Here is a 23,073-nt window from a genome sequence, read left to right as displayed (position 1 = left end):
AACTAATGTTTAACTAATGAACCTTATTGTAAAGTGTTACCAATTATTCATTAAAATGATGCAGACTGCATTTATGATATTCAGCCTCACTGAATTTGCCCCAGAGTCTTTGCCTCTGAGGCACAAACACACACAAGTGGCACGCACACAAACACACACATACGCACAACGTGTACTTTTTAGAGGTTTTGTATATGGATTACATCAGACACTTACTCAATTTCAGAATCAAATGCTTTGTTGACTGAATCCCATGATATAAGAAGATATTTTATTCCTTTGGCAGAATACAAAATCTCAAATGCGTGTTCTTTCGACAGGCAAATATTACAGACGACAGACGCTCTTGACCTTTGCAAGTAATTTGACTTGAGGACATCAGACCCCTTATACAGATCAAATAATTTCCTATTCTATCTTCTCTGTGTACTCTGTATCATTCGCTTGTCTCTCTAAATACTACATTTCTATGTAAGTATGTGTGCCCTCAGTACACTGTGTATCACATTTCCTCCATAATCACCAAGATGGTGCTTTGATTTTATATTTTACAGCTTATATTTCCCCATGCTGCTATCAGCTGCTACATTCTTGGATCTATTAACATCCCTTATATTCTGTCCAGAGATGCAACAAAAAGAATCCAATAGAGCAATCAATTACCTCTCTTTTTACAGCACTCATTGCTTCATTATTATTTGACAGAATGTGATTTTGATCTTATTCTACAAGACAATGATAATGAGCTTCAGACCCCAGAGGCCACGAGGAATGGAAATGGCACATGTAAATGTTCTCTGAGTAACAGGTAGTCAGTTCAAAAGTGTGAGACATTTGTGAGTTAACTCTAAGATCTCTCTGCTCTTCTTAAGTCACTGATGCTTGTAAAAAAAAAATGTTTCCTAAAAATAGGGATGCTGCATGATATGGTACCATACCAGTTATCGGCCAAAACATTTTAGGTTATTGATTCATATTGATTCATATTTTATATTTAGATTACTTCTGCAGTCATCTAACCATCAGGAGAGGTGTGGTAGCCAACACACGAAAAAGACCAAAAGGTAATCCAAACAATAAACAGTCTTTGTTTATAAAACCACAAACATAGGAGTTCGCTGGAGATGTACGGAAGTAACTCAGACCACACATAAAGAAGATGAGAACCAACAAACACAACTGAAAACTTAGGGCTGGGCAAACAAGGGAACTAAATGAGACACAGTTGACTCTAATCAGTAACTATGGAAACTAACCAGGGTAAATCAGAGACTAAACTAAGAGGCCATTTACACTTCACAGTTTCATTTTTATGTGTTTTGACTATTCATTTACACGACAACAGGTTTTGAGGGCCTCAAAATGCAAACTTCTAAAAATGGGTGTCAAAGTGAAAATTTTGGAAAAAGATACCATTATCATCTCCGTGTAAAATACAAAGACGTGAATTTGTGATAATGGTGAGGTCATGCACATGTGTATTATGTGTTTAGTTTATAGGTGTGTATAGTTTTCTTTACAAAGGGCCTGTTTACACCTGGTATCTTCATGCGTTTTCTCTGATTTATCAAAACAATTTTTTACACTTGGCCACATAAATGTGTCTCCGCAAAACGGATATAAATCCGATCTTCAGTTCCCGCGCTATATGCAGATTTAATCGAGTTCACGTCATCAAAAGCAACAAATATGAGCTGCATTTTATTGATCATCAGCTATTTTCAAAATCAAAGACCGCAATAGGAGAGAGCACGGCGACAGCACTGGTAAGATCAATTAGTCTCATTACTTTTAATTTAGATAATTGTGTGTTGAGCGTCTGCGACTTACTTTCCGTTTCATATTAGGCAGTTTGTGCATCAGCTTGCTTAAGAGATACTCAGCTGCTCCTCTGTGCCATCGCGTGATGCAGTAGCACTGTCATATCTGGCTATAACATGTTATTTAGCCTATAACATGCTCTCACACATTTATTTGTTAGTATTTTTGGGAGAAGTATGTGGTTTCAACAACCAGATGCATTTAGACCTGTTCAGTTTTGACTGGAATGCGGCCCAGACCACCTCCTGAAGTGGTTTGAGCGATCAGATTTAAATCCGTCTCTAATGCGTTTCGGAGAGCATTTAGACCTGATCTTTACACAATCGGATAGCCATCCGATCAGAGAAAACGCATGAAGTGACCAGGTGTAAACAGGCCGAAAGTGACATCGTCAACTACTGGCCTGGCAGGCATAATACAGCATTTTTAATTGTTTATTCTTTAAGTTATTCTTTAAAAACACTTAATAAGACAGTTAAATGTAATCTTTAGCAAATCTCAAAATAAATATCTATTTTACATACTGTGCATTATAAAGTTGCAATGTCAAAATCACTTGTAGCATTTAAAACCTGTAGCATTTCGTTTTTAGTGTTTTATTTTTTAATGATTTAGGCAAAATAGTATATAATTTTAATATCGACCATATTAACAAGAAAGTAATTATCAGCTTTTCTGCCAGAACTTTAATATCAGTGCATTTCATACTTTTATGTATCCTGGTTACATACCGTAACACCATTTATTACTAGTATTCATTACTAGACTCAATTTTAGGTTTTAATGTTTTATTTTTTTAATAATTTATTTTAGACAAAATAGTATATTTTAAATATCAGCCATAACATGAAAATGATTATCAGTCAGGATTTTAATATTGGTGCGTACCCATATCCTGATTACTGTATGTAACGTCATTACCAGTATTCTGTGTCTTATTTTCCGGGTTTTAATGTTTGAAATGTGGCTGAAATGTCTTGCGTTTGTTAAACTGAGCATTCACACTCTCTCCAGTGTAGTTTCCTGTCACGTCTCATTTAAAGATGTGAACTAACAGAAAATTCTAAAAATACAAAAGAAAGAAGCTAAACGTTCATGTGGGCCACTGGGACATTTACCATCCAACCTGATTGTTCGATATAATATCCACAAAAAATAACATCTAATGTCAGCAGGAGCTTTAAAATTTGATGTGATCTTGATATTTACTCTGTGTCTGCTGTATCTGAGAAAATGTGGCCGCAGCTTGTCACACTGCATTCTGACAGGAAATCGAGAAAGATATGCTGGCTGTTGACACATAATCGAAATCAGGTCATCATTTTCTGCTGAAGCAGTGCATTGTGTTTATCAGGACCAAACTCCATCACTCCATCTGATCTACTCTAGACATAAGAGCATCTCTCCATTAAGTATCCTCTGCTGTTAAGTTGAAAAGAAAACTATACTGCACAGCTTAAGCCAAAGCAAGCGACTAGACTTCAGAAGGAAGATTTGCTAGACAATGAAAATAAACCAGTTCCTGTCTCTCTGGTGGTGTAGCACATTTCCTGTATCTCTGCTGCTGCTGCTGTTGTGAGACTCTTTCTGTTAAGACTGTTCGTCTCACAGAAATGGAGTTTTTGATGACAGAGGCAACTTACAAACTTCTTATAGTTTTATGCATGATACGAGGTAAGAGGGGCTTGTATTTCTACCTATAATGAAAATGTTTAATAGCTTTTAAACTGATCTGGTCATGTGATTATAGTTGTTAATGACATGACACTGATCTTTTTGCTCTATTTATTAATTTAGTCAAAATTCATATGTACAGTGACTTTAGGCACGTCCTCTATGATAAATGTGGAAATGGATAAAGTCAAAAATAACAGAATGATACAACTGTCCTAATTTCATAATAAAGACTAAAGCATCATTAAAAGAATGAATTACTGAAAAAAAAAGTAAAAATAAAACAAAGTATTTATCAAGCATGATCTTTTATTATTTCTTCTAAGGAAAAAATGTTTAACAAAACTGCTTCACTGCTTATTAATATTTTAAAAACTTCTGTCTGCCAAATAAAAGTCTTGTTGGTCCAAACAAAAAGTGGAAACATCCTGAAGAAAAATAAACCCTCATGACTATGTGTCAAGGTCAAAAAGTCTCTTAAAACATCAGAGAATGTGGAGAATGTAAAATATCAGTTCAGGTTGTACGATGTCATGTGGTGCAACAAAAATTGTAATGACAAAAATTAATATATGTATAAATAAATAAAATACATTTTATCTTAGAAAATACATTTTAATTATTTTAAATGATGATTAAAATCACATGCATTCAAGGTGTAAGGGAAATATTTTTTATTTGATGGTTAATTATAAAAAAGCATGACTTGATGCTTAAAAACAATAAATGAATGAATAAATAAAAAATTACTTTGAAATAAATATTTTTGAAATAAAATATTTTTAATTTTTAAATAATTACTAGAATGTGAAAAACTGAAATATGTGTAAGTAAAATAAAATTAAATGTAATAAAATTATACCACAGATGACACTTAACTTTTTTCTAATGCTTTAAAGGGTTAGGTCACCCAAACATGAAAATTCTGTCATTAATTACTCACCCTCATGTCGTTCCAAACCTGTAAGACATTCGTTCATCTTCAGAACACAAATTAAGATCTTTTTATTGAAATCTGAGAGCTTTCTGTCCCTCCATTGACAGCCTAAGCAACTAGCACTTTCACGCCTCTGAAAAGTAGTAAAGACATCAAAGTAATCCAACATAATTTACCACTTTATTTACAAAATATTAATCTCCAATGCACGTTCACGCAACATCTGCTCTCTTGTCAACAAAACATGCATGGATAGTGGTGGTCTCGTGAACGTGTACTGGAGATTGATATTTTCTAAATAAAGTGGTAAATAATGTTTTTTTTTTGTTTTTTTTTTAGCAAACAAAGCACTCGAGTCACTTCAAAAAATTGATGTTTAACTACTGGAGTCAAATGAATTAGTTTTATGATGTCTTTATTACCTTTGAAACCTGGCTTGAAAGTGGTAGTTATGTAGGCTGTCAATGGAGGGACAGAAAGCTCTCAGATTTCATCAAAAAGATCTTCATTTATGTTTGGAACGACATGACGGTAATTAATTGTAATTAATGACAGAATTTTAATTTTTGGGCGAATTAACCCTTTAAAGGTGAAAACCTGTCAATAACTCATCTTTTAGAAACCCATGAACATCTTGTCTAATGATGTAATCTGTGGTTTCATGAAAGAATCTGATTATGACTCATGAAAATGGTTTATCAGGAACGTATGGAGTGCTTATACATCATAACGTGTCCGTAACTGCTGTGGAGGGACAGAACGTCAGCCTGCCATGCTATGTGGGAGAGGAGAATGAAATCACAGTTATCCAGCTGGAATGGATTAAACAGCAAACAGGAAATGAGAAGAACGATCAGAAGATTGTGGTGTTCCATCCTTCAATGCCAGAACATTACTTTCAAAAAAGTTCTCATCTGAAGACGATGACCAGTTCAAAAACTGGAAAGCTACAGGGCTCTATCCTGACCCTGTATAAAGTTACCATGAAAGACAGTGGAAACTATATTTGTGAAATTACTTCTTATCCTAATGGCTCGATTAAAAGAACTACAAAGCTACAGGTCACAGGTAAACTGCTCACTGTTAAAGGGTTTTAAAATGTATTACTCATTTTAATTTATTACTCACCTTTATGTTGTTACAAACCTGTTACAAGACCTTTGTTCATCTTTGGAATACAAATTAAGATATTTTTGATGAATCCCCCATAGAAAGCAAAGCAATTACCACTTTCAAGGCCCAGGAAGGTAGTAGAGACATCGTTAGAATAGAAGATGTAACTACAGTGGTTCAACCTTAAAGCTGCAATATGTAAAATTTTTGCAGTAAAATATCCAAAAACCACTAGGCCAGTGTTATATATTTTGTTCACTTGAGTACTTACAATATCCCAAATGTTTCCAACTATTTGTAAATCGTGAGAAAATTGCTATTTTAACCAAGGCTCCGGGACGTGTGAGGAGTCGCCTGTCAATTGCGTCATACCCGCGTTACCCTCGGTTTCCCTTTTATTTTGTAGAAACCATGGAAACAACAAAGATGCTTTAATATATTACATGTTTTAATAGACAAGGGAACAACTGTTTGGTTACATTTATAGACAGAAAACTATTGTTATATAGCTCAACGCGTTTAGTCTCATTTTTTAAATCTAATTTTTTTGCGAGTACCATGCTTTACCTTGCCTCAGAGAAAAACACTATTTTGTCAAGTAGCTAACATAGCATAATAAGATGCAGCTTTATTTTTGGTAACAGTAATTCTCCATCTTACAACACGTTTTAAAATGAATTCCATGCCATTTATCAACACAAGCCATCCAGCATTTAATATTATATTCTAAAATCGATCTTACTGCACTGTGTAACAAGTGTCTCACAGCAGCTGCCGAGCGAACGCACAGAGTAATGTTATAACATTTTCAACACACTCAAATGTATCTAATATGATAAAAAGAGCTGCGTTACCTCATACTCATGACTGGAAAAGCAGAAGCAGCGCCGGCGACTGTGGCATAATAAAAAGTTCCGCTGCTCACGGCGTGTGTTGCGCAATCGCTCCAGTGGCCTCGTTCAGCTCCTACAACACTCGGTCCTGCTCTGCTTCATACTACAATAACGTTAATAATCGCATCCATGAACATGATTTCTTTCCGAGTCCTATCCCGATTTATTTCCCACGGCTGTGAGGTGAAGACTACATGTCCCAAGATTCCGGGCCCAAACTTGGCGTCATCAAGCTACCCTTTGTTTTGAATAGGCGCCCCCTAGTGGATGGAACTACATAGTGCACCTTTAATGTTATGAAGTGACGAGATTTTTATTTTTTTTTCCACACAAAAAGTATTCTTGTCTCTTCATAAAATTAAGGTTGAACCGCTGTAGTTACATGGACTATTTTAACGATGTCTTTACTACCATTCTGGGCCTTGAAAATGGTAATTGCATTGCTTTCTATGGGGGATTCATCAAAAATATCTTAATTTGTGTTCCGAAGATGAACGAAGATCTTACGAGTTGGGAACAACATAATGGTGAGTAATTAATGACAGAAGTTTTATTTTTGGGTGAAGTAACCATTTAACCTACATTCTCATACACAAGTTTAAAAGTGAATAAACAGCATCTGTCTGCTAATTTCAGAGGCTCCAGCATCAGTGAAGATGTCACATCCATACAGATTCATAAAAGAGGGAGATGAAGTGAAAATAACTTGTTCAGCAAGTCCTCCACCACTCCGTTATAAACTTAGACGGTCAAAGGTGAGTCAGATGGAAAAATACATATTTCTATATGCCACAGTCTATACAGCTGTTGTGTTGATCTCATTCTCCTCATCAGGATAAGCTATTTCGTATGGAAAGCTTGAATGGAGAGTTCGTTTTACCAAACGTTACCAGAAACAACAGCGATCTGTACGTCTGTTTACCTGAATGGGAATCAGTTGTCCAAAATCAGCAAGGTCTCAATACCACAATGGAACTGACTGTGAATTGTGAGTGTTTGAACTGAGAATACAGATCAGTTACACCTAAAAAAGGTTTTGAATGAATCTTTATAAATGTTTGTCGAATTAAAGCTCATATATAAGTACATAAATCCATATCAAATATATACTTTTCTTCCAAACAGTTCTTGATGACATTGAGTGTAACACAAGCAGCCCTTTAAACGTCAGTTTTGGTGAGGATGTGGCGATTTCTTGTATCGCAAAAGCATCTCAGCACTTGCAATATAAGTGGATGAGGGTAAGACTGTGAAATATTAAGAGACTGAAGTTAAATATTTAAGCAGTATTGCTTTAAATACTTAATTTGTAGTTTATTAAATTGTTTAAAATGACAAATCCATGTGATGATTTTTAGGGTGACACAACACTGTCTCTCTCAGACACTTTGTCTCTGACTTCCATGACATCTAACCAGTCAGGAACATACAAACTGACAGCTGTCTTTCAGAACAACCAGCTCCAGAGAGACATGGAGTTTTCTATCCATGTTCTCTCAAAGCAAAGCGAAGGTAAGAAAAAGCTTCTTCTTTTTTGTAATAGCCATCATATGGCACTTCAAAATTGCTTTGTAAAAAAGAGCAGCTTTTTAACTGAATATTAAACGATAAAATCCCAGTTTGCCCAAAGCAGAGGCACACTACAGTGCAAACAATGGAAAAACATAAGAATACCACTAAAGCCCATGGGAATTAATTATACATTTTGGAACAGAGGTTAATTGATCAATTTACCTCTGTCAAAGCCCTCCGGGACTTATTGTTTTAGGAAAGGCTGTTGGGGTGTTTCTGTGTGTAGGTCTTTGCCTACATTGTGGGAACTAAATGTCCCCACAAGGATAGTAAAACCTGAAATCATCTACATTGTAACCAGCCAATGGTCCCCAAAAGGAAAACATAAATAAACAAAGTAATCTAATGTAAAAATGCAGATTGTTAGGTTTATGGGAGGTGAATAAACATTATTATTAGCTCTCAAACGTGTGTGTGCGTCGTATGCTACTGACACACATTTGGGTCATCCTGCAAGTATCATTAAAGGGTTAGTTCACCCAAAAATGAAAATAATGTCATTTATTACTCACCCTCATGTCATTCCACACCCGTAAGACCTTCGTTCATCTTCGGAACACAAATTAAGATATTTTTGATGAAATCCAGTGGCTCAGTGAGGTCTCTATTGCCAGCAATGTCACTGAAACTCTCAAGATCCAGAAAGGTACTAAAGACATATTTAAAACAGTTACCTAGTGTGATGGGCGATTTTTTAAAACACTGCTTCAAAGCTTTACGAATCTTTTGTTTCGAATTAGTGGTTCGGAGCACCAAAGTCACATGATTTTAGTAAACGAGGCTTTGTTTACGAGATCCGAATCACTGCTTCGAAACAAAAGATTTGTAAAGCTTCAAAGCAGTGTTTTGAAATCGGCTGTCACTAGATATTGTTGAAAAGTCATTATTTTGTTTTTTTGCCGCACAAAAAGTATTCTCGTCGCTTTATGATATTAAGGTAGAACCACTGAACTCACATGAACTGTTTTAAATATGTGTTTAATACCTTTCTGGATCTTGAGAGGTTCAGTGACATTACTGGCAATAGAGACCTCACTGAGCCATCGGATTTCATCAAAAATATCTTAATTTGTGTTCTGAAGATGAACGAAGGTCTTACAGGGTGTGGAACGACATGAGGGTGAGACATAATTTTCATTTTTGGGTGAACTAACCCCTTTAATAAGTACTTTCTCTACCACGTCAGACTAATTGTGGCAGTGAATAAAATCATTGTGCAAACAAGTTTTATAATATAATTTATTGTAATATAATTCATTTTCCAAACTGCTTAACATATGTAGGATTGGCAGGGATGCTGGAGCCATCTCAGCGTCCCCAACTTAGGCAGGGAAATGCCATGGAAGGATGGCCAGTCTATCACAGATTATTATATTATATTATATTATATTATATTATATTTATTAGAACTGTATACAAACAGATGTTGTTGAACATTTCCTAATATACATTCTTTATACATTTCATTTTCCCTATAATGACTGCTGTTGAAGGAATGACAACATCTTCCCCAGAAAGAACCACCAAAAATCTGAGGAACTTTACCTCCATGGGGATGAGCTCATGGAACACTGGTGCTATTGAGACAACAACAGAATCTGGACACTTCCTAACCAGCACATCAAAACCAAATGCTACTATGACAATCCTACAACCCAGAAACACCAGCCATCACACTCCTCTCACTGACAGCTCTTCTGCTCCACCTGTTGGCAATGCATCTACATTACATGCAACCACTGTAAAATCTACAGGCACCTCTTGTACAGAAAATCCAAGCACGAGTCCAGATCCAGTTACCGGAACAAAAATAGTTACCTCTGTTTTAACAAAGAAAAACATCACCACCAATGTGACATCATCGAAAGGTACAACACACACAATTAGGCTACTCTTCTGAAAGTCAATATGAGATCAAAACTGACCATATTCACTTTTTAATACACACACTCCTGGAATGTTATTCCAAAGAAAAAATGTACAGTCTTTTAACAAAATGTAAAAAGTTGCGACGCCCGTAAAACAAATGTAATTTTCTGATGACGTCACTTAGGTTGTGCCGTCCTTTGGTTTGTGTAGGTTAGTGATGAGCGCCTTTGTGGAGTTTCGAAACATTAACATTGAACCAGTGATTCGGAGCTTGTATCAAACTTTCCAAGTAATATGTGATTTTGTAACGTTGTCGTACCTTGATTGGTTTAGAAAGATTTCAAAATTGCTAGATGGCATTGATTTATTTTTTTATTAATATAATAAATTTTAATACTACTTGTGTGGGTAATTTGTTAACATTAGTTAATGCATTAAACTAATATTGAACTAACCATAAGCAATACATTTGTTTCAAGTTAATCTTTGTTAATGTTAGTTAATAAACATATAGCAGTTCATTGTTTGTTCATGTTACTTCACAATGCATTAACTAATGTTAACAAATACAACTCTTGATTTTTAATAATGTATTAGTAAATGTTGAAATTAAAATTATTAATTATTAAAATTAATAAATGCTGTAGAAGTGCAGTTCATTATTACTTCATGTTATCTAATGTAGTTAACTTATGAACTAATGAACCTTATTGTAAAGTGTTACCCTTGTGTGTATTTAATACAAAAAGGAAAATATTTACGTAGTATATGCCAAGCTCTGCCTAACACACAACAAGCCACACAAAATTTTACAGAACATCCATATTTAATGGTATTTAATTAGCCTGTTTGTAATATTACATTTAATGGATAGCCCTTTTATGGAGGGGGGAAAAAAAAAGGTTTGTAAAAGGTTCTTTTTTTGTTGCATTTACACCATTTTGACCAGCAGGTGCCGCAAGTCTGTGGTGTTCTAAGCGCTTCGAAACAGTGAATCATTTTGCGAAGCAGTTGGTTCAAATGATTCAGAGTTTTGAAACGCTTCGTTTCCCCCCCCATCACTACTGGTGGAAATGTTTGTTAATGTGGTTAACATTCCTTGAAATGTTATGGCAATAATAACAAATAATGAGTGTTACCACATCGAGATGCTCTCTAGGGTGAACTTAATCTTCACGATCCCCATCCCGCTCAAACAGACCTCCACAATCAACCGCATCAATTTGGCATTCAGGCAAACAGGTGTGGTAACAAAATCTGATTCCCCCTGAGATTATGACTCCCCTGCATCTTCCTATGAGGGTAGGATAAAGGATTAGATATGAGGGGTGGGTTTGAAAAGATAGAGACCACTCAGGTAGCTGCCTCCCAACGAATGGACCAAAAAGAAGCAGGGGAGTCAACATTTCACAGGGAGTAAGGTTTCTGTACAACACTGAATTCTGACCCAACGCCAGATTATTACCCCCCTAAATCCCCAGTGTAGGTAGGTTTAAGATTATGTATGGGGGTGGGGTTAAGATTAGGGAGTATGGTTAGGATTAGGCAATCACATAGTGCCTTCAATGAGGGGGGTAATAATTTGGCAAGAAGTCGAAATCCGGCACAACAACAGCAATGCATCATAAGCATCCGGCAGTCACCCTATGGATTACATTCAATTTAAAAAAAAAAAAAAAAAAAACATTCATTTAATTCGCCCTCAGAAATAAATCACATTACGAACACCACATATGCGTCAATAGTTTTTATATAAATTAAATTAAAATCAAGTCATCGGTCATGTATTAGGCTATAACTGGAATATTCTCACTGAATTTTAATGTTTCATGAATTAATCTGTTTAAGGAATTAAAATTGGTTGCTAATGTTTTATGTTGTGTTTAAACAAATTTAATCCATACAATAAAGTCACCTGATGTTTTTGGCTGTAACAGGGAAACCACACCATCAAACACATATAAGATGCTGTTTGATTTAAAGTGTGTGATCTATGATTGATATCAGTGAGCTCTTTGCAAAAAGACATGCACGTAACAGTACAGACAGGATATGAATTTGGGCCAAGACCTGAGCTAATTGTACTACTATTTTTGGTTGACTTTTCCTTGCATATCTCTTGTTTCTCTTTCAGAGTCAAAAAGCACAGCATATATCGCTGTTCCGATTGTGTTGCTGTTGCTCGTGTTGACTGCGCTTCTATACAAAAGATACCAGAACCAAAAAAAGTGAGACACATCAAAATCATCAACGCATTCACTGTCCTTTTACATAATTGCATCCTACACATTTTCAGTCCATTTATCTACATTTTATTTGTTCTTTTTCAGAATGGATATGCCACCCCCTTTCAAACCTCCTCCACCACCAGTCAAATACACATCAGTGAGGAACCATGATGTCCACATGAATGATATTCTTGTATGAATGTGTCATGCACTTTAGTACTCACAATCCGTGGGCCACAAATATACTGACTGGAAGGTTTTTGCCTAAAAGCTTCACCCAAAAATTAAAATTCTGTCATCAATTACTGATTCTCATGTCGTTCCAAAATCCAAACCCGTTTGAACGACATGAGAATGAACCCGTTTGGAGTTCCGTTCATCTTCAAAACACAAATTAAGCTATTTTTTATGAAATCTGAGAGATTTCTGTTTCTTCACTGAAAGTCCATGCAACCAAAATTTAAGTAATCCATGGATTACTAAAATGTAATCCATATGAATCGAGCAGTCTCATTATGACAAACCGGTTGCTTTAAATGATGAATCGAATTAGTTTATGGGTTTAGAATTTTCATTTTTGCATTAACTAATCCTTAAACCTTTTATTTTGTAAAAATATGAGATCATGTTTTTATGTAATTTTTAGTGCTTATTTTCTCTGTATTTGTCTATCTGAATAGGTTGTATATAAAATCTGTTACTCTTATAAATCATTTGGATTTTTTCATTTTTTTTAACTCTTAAAAATGTGAAAATTGTGATTGAATTTTGTTTAACTGTGCTTTACAAACATTAAATATATTATTGAATATCTTGAGTTTTACTTGCTTAGCTCTACTCCTACATAGTAGAAATGTGAACATTTTCCCTGAAATGTGTGAATTTTTAAAAGAAAACAACGTGTGAGGGTGGGTGGAGGTGGGGTCAAAAACTGGGTAAATTCCAGAAAAATGAAATATGACTAGTCCCTATAGGAAACTTTAGAGTTTAATCATAAAATCATCTATTATGTTCAATAGATCAGGTAGTTATTGTAATGTTGCCTTGTAATACCATTACAATACAGCTGCAAAGAATAGAAGCGAGTGCTATCAGAATCAGAAACCTTTGAAATAAAGCCTACATATTAATGTTGACCTCATGTTGTGGCTGCATGTTCTGTCAACAATGCAAAGGCTATCAGCTGATTGTTTCAGGCCTCATAAAACCTCAGTTTACACCTCAGATAGTCGAGACAAACCAACTGCCAAAACCACATCAGACAGTGACCAACAGAGACAGTATGTATCCTTAACCTTACAGGTCTAATTTACAAAAACAAAAGCTAACTCTGGGCACCATTTATTATAACTTGCAATAATAGCACAGATGGTGGTTGTTTATACGGTGCGTAAAGCAACTTAGTCTGCATTTCTGGTTCTGTTCATGCTGTTTACACAAGGTTCGGCATTTTAAAATGCGGTTTAGCCCTGAGAACAAGCCTTTATTCACTGAGGGAGAAGATGGAAATGAAAGGCATTTCTGACTAATGAACAGAGACATATACCTGATAGAGAGTGTACATGTGTTTAAACAGAGAGAAAACAAGAGAGAGAGAGAGAGAGAGTACAGAGATGCTTTTTGTACAGTTTTGTGCATTGTGGTTCTTTGCTACAACAGAAGCGACACATTCACGCAGAAGGACGTTTCCTGCTCTCGCTATTGTGGTCGGAAATGGAAAATTCAGAAAAAAGGATTGATTGTTTCAGTGTTTAGATCACCTGTATCCTGCACTGTATAATCATGCATCCAATATATTATTGTACTTCATTATGTTGAGTATTTTTCCAATGGTGTATGGGAAAAATAATAATAATAATAAAATTTTTTCATTTACCGTTGACTCACTGAATAAAGTATAGTGTGTGAAAGTTCAGTTCAATATAGTGCTTCTTTTGAAAAATAGCACTCTAATAACTTATCTTATATTATGAATATTCTAATAAGTAATTATAAGAGCACTTATGTTTGTAATAAGTTTGTCTTTGACATTTTATCAATATTTTAGTTGTATACCATAATTGGTAAATGGAGGGATTTGTTACACATTACTTTGTACATATAAGAATATCATTGATTGCTGTATGATTACATTTTTACTTAATTTCAAGGATGTAACCAAATATTCAAGATAGAGGTGACCAAAGTTAAAACTTTAAGAACTGGCCATTGAAAAACCCATACTGATCACCCGCTAATCTAAATATTGGTGGGGATTCAGCCCACTCAGTGTTTTGAATCCCAAACGGCCCTGTTAGAATCATTACTTTTCACCTAATTTTTAAAATAACAGCAAGATTTTGCTCACAAAAAAATCTATGAAATTATTAAAAATGTATGAACAATAAATTTTTTAATAAAGAAAAATCAGAGAACAAATTTAACTGATTTTACAAATTTTACAAAATGCAACAAGCATATGGAATCTTTCAAATGCAAATTTTAAGAAAAGCATTTAAAAGCATTTTACATATCATTTGTTTGAATAAATACAATGATAACCATATGGATTAAATGCTTTCAATGTACATTTCTACAACAGTGAGTGGTTTATGACACTACACAATGTAGACACAAGTGTGTGTCTCTTGTGATGTGAATGTTTGCAACGAATAAGGTAGCCGCCACGTTTCCTGTTTGTAACCGAAAACGTCTAAAGACGATAAAAATAGCACAACTCTGAGCACTTCTTGTTGAACATGCTCACGTACAGGTGAAATGTTTTAACAGACAAGGCTTTATCGGACATTTGACCCTAAAAAATCAGGATGGCAGGTAAGAGGAAAAATGCTTTATTACTTCTGTATGTGAATATTCTCTGCTGAAGGTATTTTTCTAACACATTGTGTTTAAATGAAAGCTGTTTTGTTGTCTTAGTAGAGGTTAATGGCAGACTAAAACTGCATTTTATTTTATTTTTTATTGTATTTTTGCATGTTTTCTTTATGGTTCTCAGTAATTTTTTGTTCATAAGGCTTAGAAGAGTGATTGATTGAAATTAAACCCTGACATAATAGAGCTTCTTTTGAATAATACAGCAAACGATCTGCACAAAACAGTGATTAATAATACAAATTTACAAATTGATCCAGATTAGAGAAGTGCATTAATGATAGGTGATAATGATTATATTAGTAGATTCATGAAATTCTTCACTTCAGTGTTATGACATCTCCGGAAACTCAAACATCTTTTGAGATGAAATCTGTCTAAAGAAATTTTATGTAAATATTAAAATATTAAAAATATTTATTTAAAGGTTTAAGGTGTAAAGATTCAATTTATACAGCAATAATGGATTTTGTGGAACAAAATTATTCAAAAAGTTTGTTATATACGTTTTAGATAATGTGAAGCTAATGTGCAGCTAATCCAATATTTATCAAATCATGACCTGTCATTTAACTCTCTCTTTATGTTCAGATTGCAGACATGAACATGTGGCTATTGGTCTAACATCTATTGCACTGCTGATATCTGTGTGTTTAAATGTTGCATTCTATTTATTAAGAAGAAAGGGAAAAAACTCTGCAGGTAGGCTTCATACGTTTGACTTTTACAGAACATATAAAAATATGCATTTTACGAAATGTATAACAACTTTAGTTCACAGTTACAAACTGTATCTTTTTTTAATTAGCTAATGAAAACATGTTTGAATATGGAGAGGAGCCATTACGTCGAGATTCACTTCAGTCTTACAGGTGATGATCAGCACATTGTTTGAATTAAGATAATCTTTTATGTGTGCATTCTGACAAAAAAAAAAAAGAAAAGAAAAAATGTTTTAATTTAACATGTAATAATCCTTTTTCCGCATCCACAACTCTATGAATCATGTAAATACATTTTGGTTATGTGTTGTGCAGGTTTGAGGATGACGAGATGGAAAGACAGGAAAATCCTATTTATGGGAATATCTGTATAGATGGAGGAGGTAGGTTTAGCTCACAAATACACTAATCCCTTTAAGTAATCCAAAGTATGTCTGTTTTTTACTGCTAATAATTCAGCTGTCATGATGACATTGCTATGCATTTAATGCTTGTTCAGGAGCTTTCGAAATGTCTCCGGAGGTGTGCTATGAACAAATGTCACAGGCAAGCACATTAAAGCAGGGATTAAAGGTATGGTTTTCCAACAAATTACATGGAAATTGCTGTCATTTGATCTACAGTAGTGGCAAAAAGTTATGTCCATATTTGATTTTAATGACCCCACATTTGAATGAATCCATCAAAATATGAGTATAATTAAAAAAATAAATAAATAAATAAATAAATTAAAAAAATAATAATAATATATATATATATATATATATATATATATATATATATTAAATGTGAGGGAAGAACAAAACACTAAACCTGGTTAAAGCATTTATCTGATAAAATTATTTGGCAAAAAAAAAGGCAAACTACAGCTACAGGTTTCATTGTGCAATGAACAAAACAAAAGATGCAAAACAAAAATGCACAGAAAAACAAAAAGCTCACAGAAAAAAAGCATATATTGACTACTACAATCAGTTATTAATATTTCCTTAGTTCTCTCTTGTTTTTGCATGTGTTCATAATTTCTTTGTATGAAAGCATGGCCAAAAATAATGTCCGGCAAAAACGTGTTGCTTTATCACAAATAAAACAACTGAGCACAACTACGCAATATGCACAACTATGCAATATGCTTACAAATCTTTAACTAATTTTTAATAATATTTGGATAAAGATTAGATTGTCCTATGCCGGACATCACTTTTGGCCACTACTGTATTTTGGTATGCGTGAAATATTTTTTAAAAACAACGAGTTCACCCATTAGCCGTAGTAACATGGATCTTCTGTACGCTTCATCAGTGTTTTAAAGAAAAACGTGCAAAAATCCATCCAAAGTGATGCTCCTGCCCTTTATTTATTTATTTTTACGTATGCATTTATTTATATTTACTTATTTATCTATCTATTTATTTGCTTATTTGATTATTAGTTGGTTGGCTGGCTACGGTTGGTTATTAGATGGCCAACCGGTAACAAATTGCACATTAAACTCTTATTTAACTCTTACAGTATTGTAACATTTAAAATGTGGGTTTTATTTATTTTTATTTATTTATTTTATCTTGTTTTATGCAGCAACTATTAAATGATAAACTTCTAAAGTAATATCTGCTGCTTATTGCATGCGTTGTAATTATTTTCAACACTGAAAAAAGACACTCAAAATTAGACAGCAGCAGTACTGCATTGTGTGACATTTTTCATAATCACTTCAATGGTTCGAAGCTTATTATTACATTTCAAAACATTCACAAAGGCTGCGTGAGAATGTACACACAATAACTATTTTAGGCACGCACTCCCACACATTTTACAGAAAAAAGACACGTGTGTAGCAGTAGGTCTCTTAATGAGCGCAGCTGTGGTCAGAGTTCTCAGACCACTCTTCAGCAGTATGCGTGTCAAAGGCTTCATTGTTATGCCACATTAATAGCTCACTAGCTAAACGTTAAGCGACAATAAAGGTGCTTCTGCAAGATATTGAGCCTTTAGATAAGTTAAATTCACTATGAAATCAAAATTGACAATTCTTTAGTTTTAATGGAACATTGCAGCATTTATTATAAATGATTTATTCGTGCACATCCTTTTTTTTTCATGTGCCCTCATAATCTTTAATGAAAGACTGATGATGTGCATCGATGTGAAGGCGACAATGATCTAATCAATTCCCAATAGAGTGCAACAGTCGGGTTCCGGAATTTATAAACCTTAAAAGACAATAGATAGTAATAGATAGTATTTGCCTCTGTTGAAGCTGTTAGCCCGCATTATTTCAGCTTAAAATAATCATGTTTAACAGTGGAATTCATAGTGAAAAACTACATTACCCATGATTCTGTACAGAACATTGGTGGATGAATTCCACCAATCAAAGAGTTGCTACAAGAAAAACGAGCCAGAAGAGCCCACTCCCATGAAGCACCACAAATGATGTAATCGAGACCGTCTCACTATGCTTTCAAAATACCAAAATATTCGAATATACATGCATATTTTACAATAAACTTAAAAAAAAATGTATATATGTAATCAACATTTTTAAATGAGTAGTTTTATATTTCTCCATCATTTTTAATTTGATTATGCTGTTCGCAAGGCTTCATGGGATTGTAGTTCTTTCTCTCACTAAAGTTGTTAAATACACTGTCTTGTACCTTTGTATTTTTGTTTGATTTTCAAAAACTTTTTCCTTCAAATCAAAGTTTGCAATGTTATGATTCATTTCGTAGCTTGGCTTGGTTCGTGGCTTGTAATGCTCTAACAAAGACCCCTTTGGAAAAACATAAATCCCTATGGGAGTAATGAATAGAAAAAATACTTTTGGAACCAATGCCGCTGAAAAAGTGTGCGGGCACTGTTGCACTCTATGGACAAAATCAAGTCCTGCCCTACATTTTTTTTTTTGTTCAAAAAGCCGTTTCACTTGGATATACATCACAATTGGGAAGAAAAGATGACTGTAATTTCTGTTTCATGCTGACTTTAAAACTGAGTTTTACACTATGTCAACATTAAAATCAGAGATGCAATATATCATAACACAGCTATGATAAGAGACTTAGAGAGAGCTTTTTTTTACCAGTATTGCGCAACGTATTGCTAAATTCTTTTGATGGCCTTTGTTATGTTGCAATTTAACCTGGATGCCAAAATGAGTCAAGGTACAGTAAGTTTTTTTTTTTTTTCCACTGCATTAAATGTGTTAGATCATGAAAATACAGCTTAGGTTTGTCATTTTCTCACAGGTCCAGCAGGGGGATGTGTCCTACGCCTCTCTGGATCTGACTGTCAATAAGAAGCGTAAGAAAAAGAGAAAATACCAAAAACAGCCTCAAGCTCATCAGGCCCAGACGCATCCACAACCTGCATCCCAGCAGAACGGCACGGACCAGGATAATGAGGCTGATGTCACCCTCCCGTCTCGGAGCAGCAGCCTCATGGTTTCACGTCACAGTATCTACCTCAACAGTCATCAAGTAGCCCTGGAGGCAGAAGAGAGGGAGAGGGAGAGAGAGAGAGAAAGAATGATGGAAATGGAAAGAGATGATAATACAGAGAGGGATTTCGACATGCGTAGAAATTTGCACGAAGGCTATGATCACTCCCTCGGTAGATCAAGACAAAGTCTAGAACAGGACAGTTAACATTTTGAGATTTTAAAAAAACCATTTAGCATCTTAAAAGATGAAACACAGGATACTGTTGGGTGGTGCTGTCAACAGACATAGGTCACATGCCAAATTATCATTTCTGTCTGTGCAAAAGCATGCAAAGGAGAGCAGCTATCTGTTCTGAGGTTGCATCCAATCGAGACACATTTAAATGAGTTTACCATCTTAAATGTGTTTTCTTGTTTCTTGCCTTTAAAGGCTTACAGTGTTGGTCTGTTATATTGTTCTACATATACTAAGAATATGTTAACATATTTAATCTGCTTGTTTCTTGCTATCTTTTAGATTTTGAGGACAACCAATAAAAGTCTGTTTGTGCAAAGGTTGATTGATGACTCAATTTGATGTACCTACGCACAAAAAAATAAGGACTGTTTAACCCATAATAGCTGTTATTCATAGAAATGTAATGTATTTCTCAATTTTTGTGACTTTATTTTTGTATCTGACATTTTTTTTTCTTTGAAAGCTTTGAAGAATGTCTGATGATGTAAAATTTTACCATAAAATACCAAAACATTTACCATATAATTAACTTACCATAAAAAATCTCACTTTGCTATAAACTGTCAAATGACAAAAAAATACAGAAAGATTCTAAAAGCTTTTTCTTACACTTTTTAGCTACCTTTGTAAATAAAAAAGGAAATCATTTTAAGTCTTTTTGCTCACTTCACGTACCGACATCAAAAACAGGAAAAATGCAACAGCACAAACTCGCTACAGTGCTGATGAGGATTTTTTGCAAACTTCCGCCGCAACTAATCATGACGTATTGCTCCTTTAGTCACGTGATTATAAACATGGCCGCGCGCTGCTGAAAGTCATGCGAACGCTTTTGTGTGTCGTTTCTTATTTTAATCTCTTTCAGTTGTAATATATTTGCACTTATGTAGACGTTTCTCTTGATATATACTGTCAACAATTTTGTCATGGATCCCGACGGTCAGCTACGAAATGTAAGTATAAAAGTCCATTCATGTATCTGTGAATGTGACAATTGTTTTTATATAGTATGTATAGCTATATGTTTAATTTTGTTGTATGCTTGTATATGTTTATGATTTTATTGTACTGTTTTTGTAATCTAGTTGCGGGACTTCCTCCTCGTTTACAATCGCATGACGGAAATCTGCTTCCAGCGATGCACAAGCAATTTCAACTACAGAAATCTGACAATGGATGAGGTGAGGCAAATATGATTTAGTCTACTTAGGGTTTTAATACAAAATAACTTTTAATAAATTAAATATTTTTAAAGATACCTTAATTGGTGTGTCTCGGGGATATGAGAGATCATTCATTCATTCATTTCATTCATTCAGGGAACATAACATAATCAGGCACAAAACGAAAAGGAGCAAGATTTGAGATAAAATAGACTCATGAGCAAAAAAAAAAAAAAAAAAAAAATAGGTCATATTTTGACAATAGAACAAGAAGCCTGTTATGCTTCACTTTAAAATGAAAATTACCCTCAAGCCATCCTAGGCGTATATGACTTTCTGAGTTATAAATATCCTGACTCATCCAAGCTTTATAATGGCAGTGAACAGGACCAATGAGTATGAAGCTCAAGAAAGTGCATCCATCCATCATAAACGTACTCCACACAGTTCCGGGGGTTAATAAAGGCCTTCTGAAGTGAAGTTATGTGTTTGTGTAAGAAAAATATCCATATTTATCAAGTTATGAATTAAAACCTCGAGCTTCCGTCAGACAGCGATACGTTTGTGTAAGAAAAATATCTATATTTAACAAGTTATACAGTAAAATATCTAGCTTCCGCTAGACTGCCTTCTGTATTCAAATTACAAAGAAAGTGTAATGCCTCACGCAGTTCCAAACGCTACGCCTTCCGTATTCAAGGAAGATATTTGGAAGAATGTTTGTACCCAAGCAAATCTCGCTCCTCATTGACTACCATAGTATGAAAAAATGGGAGGGGGAGATCTGCTTGGTTACAAAATTTCTTCCAAATATATTCCTTTGTGTACAGCAGAACAAAAAAAATCATACAGGTTTGGAACAACTTGAGGGGGAGTAAATGATGTCAGAATTTGCATTTTGGGTGAACTATCCCTTTAATGTATTGCAGATTGAGTCAATCATTATACAAAATTCACTATGACATTCATATAATGTTTATTTTTTTTCTCCTTTTTTTTTTTTTCAGGAGCGTTGTGCAGACAGTTGTGCTGGTAAATTAATAAGGACCAATCACCGTTTAATGGGCACATATGTGCAGTTGATGCCTGCGATGGTGCAGAAGCGGATGCAGGAGATGGAGAGCAAGGCTGCAGAAGTAGCTAAAGCTGAAGCTGCAGCGGCATTAGAAAACCCATCTACTGCCATCACAGACACATCAACAGTGTCTCCATCAACCCTGGGGATCCCTGCCGCATCCTCTCCAGTGGTGGGGATGCCTTTAACCACAACACCAGTGCTTGAAAGCCCACAGATACCTTCATCTCTCAATAATCCATCAGATATTAAGACATCATCATCAACAATTGGCTCAGCTTTTGGAGAAATGCAGTCAGAGGGACTAGTAGCACAATCAGCAGTGATCTCAACATCTTCTAGTGTACCTAAAGTAGGTGTAGGTCCCGTCTCAAGTGAAGAGGATAAACTCAATCTGAAGCCCAGCAGTGTAACATCCACATCAGTCCTTGAAACGCAGTCTGCAGCAGGACAGACGCCCCAAACTCCATCTTGATGGCGATGTGCAGAAAAGAGACATGGCAGAGATGATATGTCTAGGAGATATTGTTTATGTTGCATATTCAGTCTTAACAGCCAAATATCACAGACGCCTTTTATGACAGTTGATCAATTTCAGTGGAATTGACTTCATAAATATTTAAATACCTCTATTACAACATTGAATAATTATGTACTGCTGGCTAACATGTGAACTCTCTCTCTTTTAATAAAATGCGTCATGTGGAAACTGAGGATAATTAATTTGCCTTTATTTATTTATTTATTAAATCTATATTTAGTTATCCCATTATTAAGTCCACACTGAAATATTTTTTTCTAAAATGTTTTTTTTCCCCAAATTATATGTACAAGGCATATTTCGTCACATAATCATGAACATTTTAGAATTATTTGCACATATAGATAACTTTGTAATGAGAATTTTACTTTATCATTACATTACAGAAATCATGCCGATAGTGATGATTCTTTTAGTAAATTTAAATTTTAGTAATTATTTTTTTATATAAAGCATTTAAAAAAATATATATTTTTAAGTAATTGAAACAGAAATTTGTGATTAGAAGCATTTTAGAGACAACCACACAACCAGCTTAAAATATTGTATGCATTAAATACATTTACTGTTTTCATTGTAGTTTTAATTCAAATTTTAGTCATTTTGTTGTGATTCTGTCATATATATTTTTTATTTTATTTTATATCAGTTTTAGTTATTTTAGTGCGTAGAGTTAAACTTAATGAAAATAATTTTGCTTTGGAAACAAGCTAAAAAATTAATTAAAGGGTTTTTTTTTATTTCAAGTAATGTTTTTATGTGTTTAGTTTCATTTAACCATTATAACCCTGGTTTAAATTGTCTTTTTTTTCAGAATCTGGCGATATTTATATATTTAATTTATTAATTCATTAATGCATATTTGATTATAGAAGTGGCTATACAAAGTTACTTTTTACTGTAGTAACTCA

The 23,073-nt window shown here is 34.4% G+C and overlaps 2 protein-coding genes across 8 annotated transcripts in view; both read left to right on the top strand.

Annotated features, from left to right (window-relative positions):
- Window positions 1–12,916, top strand: part of si:ch1073-15f19.2 (nectin-2) — a 32,765-nt gene extending 19,849 nt beyond the window's left edge. For 2 of the 5 annotated variants that reach the window (XM_051911001.1, XM_051911000.1), the window contains exons 4-9: window positions 7,273–7,426; window positions 7,564–7,679; window positions 7,797–7,950; window positions 9,504–9,878; window positions 12,014–12,107; window positions 12,210–12,916. In XM_051911001.1, the coding sequence (XP_051766961.1) occupies window positions 7,273–7,426; window positions 7,564–7,679; window positions 7,797–7,950; window positions 9,504–9,878; window positions 12,014–12,107; window positions 12,210–12,306 (990 nt within the window). In that variant the 3' untranslated portion in view covers window positions 12,307–12,916. Of the gene's footprint in view, window positions 1–3,156; window positions 3,496–5,134; window positions 5,501–7,074; window positions 7,194–7,272; window positions 7,427–7,563; window positions 7,680–7,796; window positions 7,951–9,503; window positions 9,879–12,013; window positions 12,108–12,209 lie in introns of those variants that run through there. The other 3 variants (XM_051910996.1, XM_051910999.1, XM_051910995.1) reach the window with 3 other exon arrangements.
- Window positions 12,917–14,751: 1,835 nt separating this feature from the next.
- LOC127521503 (mitochondrial import inner membrane translocase subunit Tim10 B) lies at window positions 14,752–22,334 on the top strand. Of its 3 annotated transcripts, XM_051910785.1 has the most exons (8): window positions 14,757–14,921; window positions 15,570–15,680; window positions 15,787–15,850; window positions 16,016–16,083; window positions 16,200–16,273; window positions 18,952–20,336; window positions 20,469–20,564; window positions 21,554–22,334. In XM_051910785.1, exons 6-8 carry the CDS (start codon window positions 20,310–20,312, stop codon window positions 22,094–22,096), a joined length of 666 nt encoding a protein of 221 aa, XP_051766745.1. In that variant the 5' UTR covers window positions 14,757–14,921; window positions 15,570–15,680; window positions 15,787–15,850; window positions 16,016–16,083; window positions 16,200–16,273; window positions 18,952–20,309; the 3' UTR covers window positions 22,097–22,334. The 3 variants fall into 3 exon arrangements, with proteins under 3 accessions (XP_051766744.1, XP_051766745.1, XP_051766746.1); XM_051910784.1 differs by lacking the exons at window positions 20,469–20,564; window positions 21,554–22,334 and having other exon boundaries at window positions 14,752–14,921; window positions 18,952–19,703; XM_051910786.1 differs by lacking the exons at window positions 14,757–14,921; window positions 15,570–15,680; window positions 15,787–15,850; window positions 16,016–16,083; window positions 16,200–16,273 and having other exon boundaries at window positions 17,190–20,336.
- The last annotated feature ends 739 nt before the right edge of the window (window positions 22,335–23,073 follow it).

Source organism: Ctenopharyngodon idella, chromosome 10, assembly GCF_019924925.1.
Source record: "Ctenopharyngodon idella isolate HZGC_01 chromosome 10, HZGC01, whole genome shotgun sequence".
Lineage (NCBI taxonomy): Eukaryota > Metazoa > Chordata > Actinopteri > Cypriniformes > Xenocyprididae > Ctenopharyngodon > Ctenopharyngodon idella.
Note: the sequence above shows the minus strand (reverse complement) of the source record. Positions and strands in the feature narration are given on the sequence as shown.